This window comes from Lycium ferocissimum, chromosome 12, assembly GCF_029784015.1.
Source record: "Lycium ferocissimum isolate CSIRO_LF1 chromosome 12, AGI_CSIRO_Lferr_CH_V1, whole genome shotgun sequence".
Classification (NCBI taxonomy): Eukaryota; Viridiplantae; Streptophyta; class Magnoliopsida; order Solanales; family Solanaceae; genus Lycium; species Lycium ferocissimum.
In genome coordinates, this window is record NC_081353.1 from 48,621,543 (window position 1) to 48,623,284 (window position 1,742).

At 34.5% G+C, this 1,742-nt stretch overlaps 1 protein-coding gene across 1 annotated transcript; it reads left to right on the forward strand.

Annotated features, from left to right (window-relative positions):
* The first annotated feature begins 740 nt into the window (after positions 1 to 740).
* LOC132039400 (uncharacterized) lies at positions 741 to 1,742 on the forward strand. Its single transcript, XM_059429886.1, has one exon. It carries the CDS (start codon positions 741 to 743, stop codon positions 1,740 to 1,742), a length of 1,002 nt encoding a protein of 333 aa, XP_059285869.1.

A 1,742-nucleotide genomic window follows, 5' to 3' on the forward strand; every position in this document is an offset into this window, starting at 1 on the left:
CTTTTCGAGGCCATGATGAGAGTGAAACTTCTTCAAGAGGAAACTTTTTAGATCTCTTAAAGTGGTATGCGGATAAGAATGAAGATGTGAAACAAGTTGTGTTAGAAAATGCTCCACAAAATGACATCATGATTTGTCCAAGTATCCAAAAAGACATTGTGAGTTCTTGTGCAAAAGAAATTAAATGAAAGCAATTGTTGAAGGCTTAAACGGGATTACTTTGGGATATTAGTTGATGAGTCTAAGTATGTCTCTCATAAAGAACAAATGGCTCTTATTCTGTGGTACGTCAACAAAGAGGGTAAACTAATTGAGCGATTCCTCAGTGTTGTTCATGTTAAAGATACATCTGCAAGATTGTTGGAAGACGCTATATATTCTTTACTTTGAGAACATAATTTGAGTTCATCTCAAATTCGGGGACAAGGTTATGATGGAGCTAGTAACATGCAAGGAGAAATCAATGGTCTTAAAACTTTGATTATGAAAGATTCTCCTTCGGCATATTGCATACATTGCTTTTCTCATCAATTGCAATTGACTCTTGTAGCTGTTGCAAAGAAGCATCATGAGGTAGATTAATTTTTTGATATTCTTGCTAATGTTTTGAATGTTGTTGGAGGTTCTTTTAGCTTAGTGGAGATGCTTAGAGACGATCGCGTAAAAAAATTAAAGCGGAACTACTAGTGATCGGTGAAGTTCATACAAGTGAGTGGATTGAATCAAGAACTTGGACTTCAATGGGGGATACACATTGGAGTTCTCATTTTAAGACAGTGCGTAACTTTATTAGTTTATTCTCCTCAATTATTCATGTACTTGGAGTTCTTGCTAAGGAGGGCTCAAATTATCAAGAGAGATCACTGGCAAAATTTTTAGTGGATGACATAAAATATTATGAGTTTGTGTATACATTGCATTTGATGTTGAAAGTGTTGGCAATTATACATGATTTGAATATGGCCTTGCAAAGAAAAGATCAAGATATCGTAAGTGTGATGAACCTTGTTGGTTTCACAAAAAGACAATTGCAATCTATGAGAGAGTCTAAATGGGATTCTTTGGTAAAAGACGTCTCTTCATTTTGTGTCAAGCATGATATTGTGATCCTCGAAATGGATAAAAATTATGCTCTTGGAAAATCAAAGCGTAAGAGCTCAAGTGTTAAATATTCTCATAATTTGCGTGTAGAAGTTTTTAATACTGTTATTGATTTACAACTTGCAGAGCTTAACAATCGCTTTGATGAAGTGAATACTGATCTACTTCTTGGTATGGCTAGTTTGAGTCCGGATAATTCTTTTGCAAATTATGATAAAGAGAGGATTATGAAACTTGCTACACATTATCGGGATGAGTTTAGTGTTTCCATGCTTGAGGATCTTAGTTTTGAGCTTGGCAACTATATTGACTATGTACGAGAAGTGAACAATGTTTTCTCTAACTTGAAAAGACTTGAAGATCTTTCAGAGACATTGGTTAAAATAAATTTTCACAAGACTTGGAAACTTGTTTATTTGCTTGTGAAGTTGAGCTTAATATTACCTGTCGCTACTGCAACGATGGAAAGAGCTTTTTCTTCGATGAAGTATATTAAAAATGACTTGCGTAGCAGAATTGGTGATGAATTTTTGAATGATTGCTTAGTTTGCTATATAGAGAATGAAGTATTTGAAAGTGTACCTAATGAAGCAATCATCGATCGTTTTCAAAAGATGGCAGTTCGTCGAGTACAATTGTAA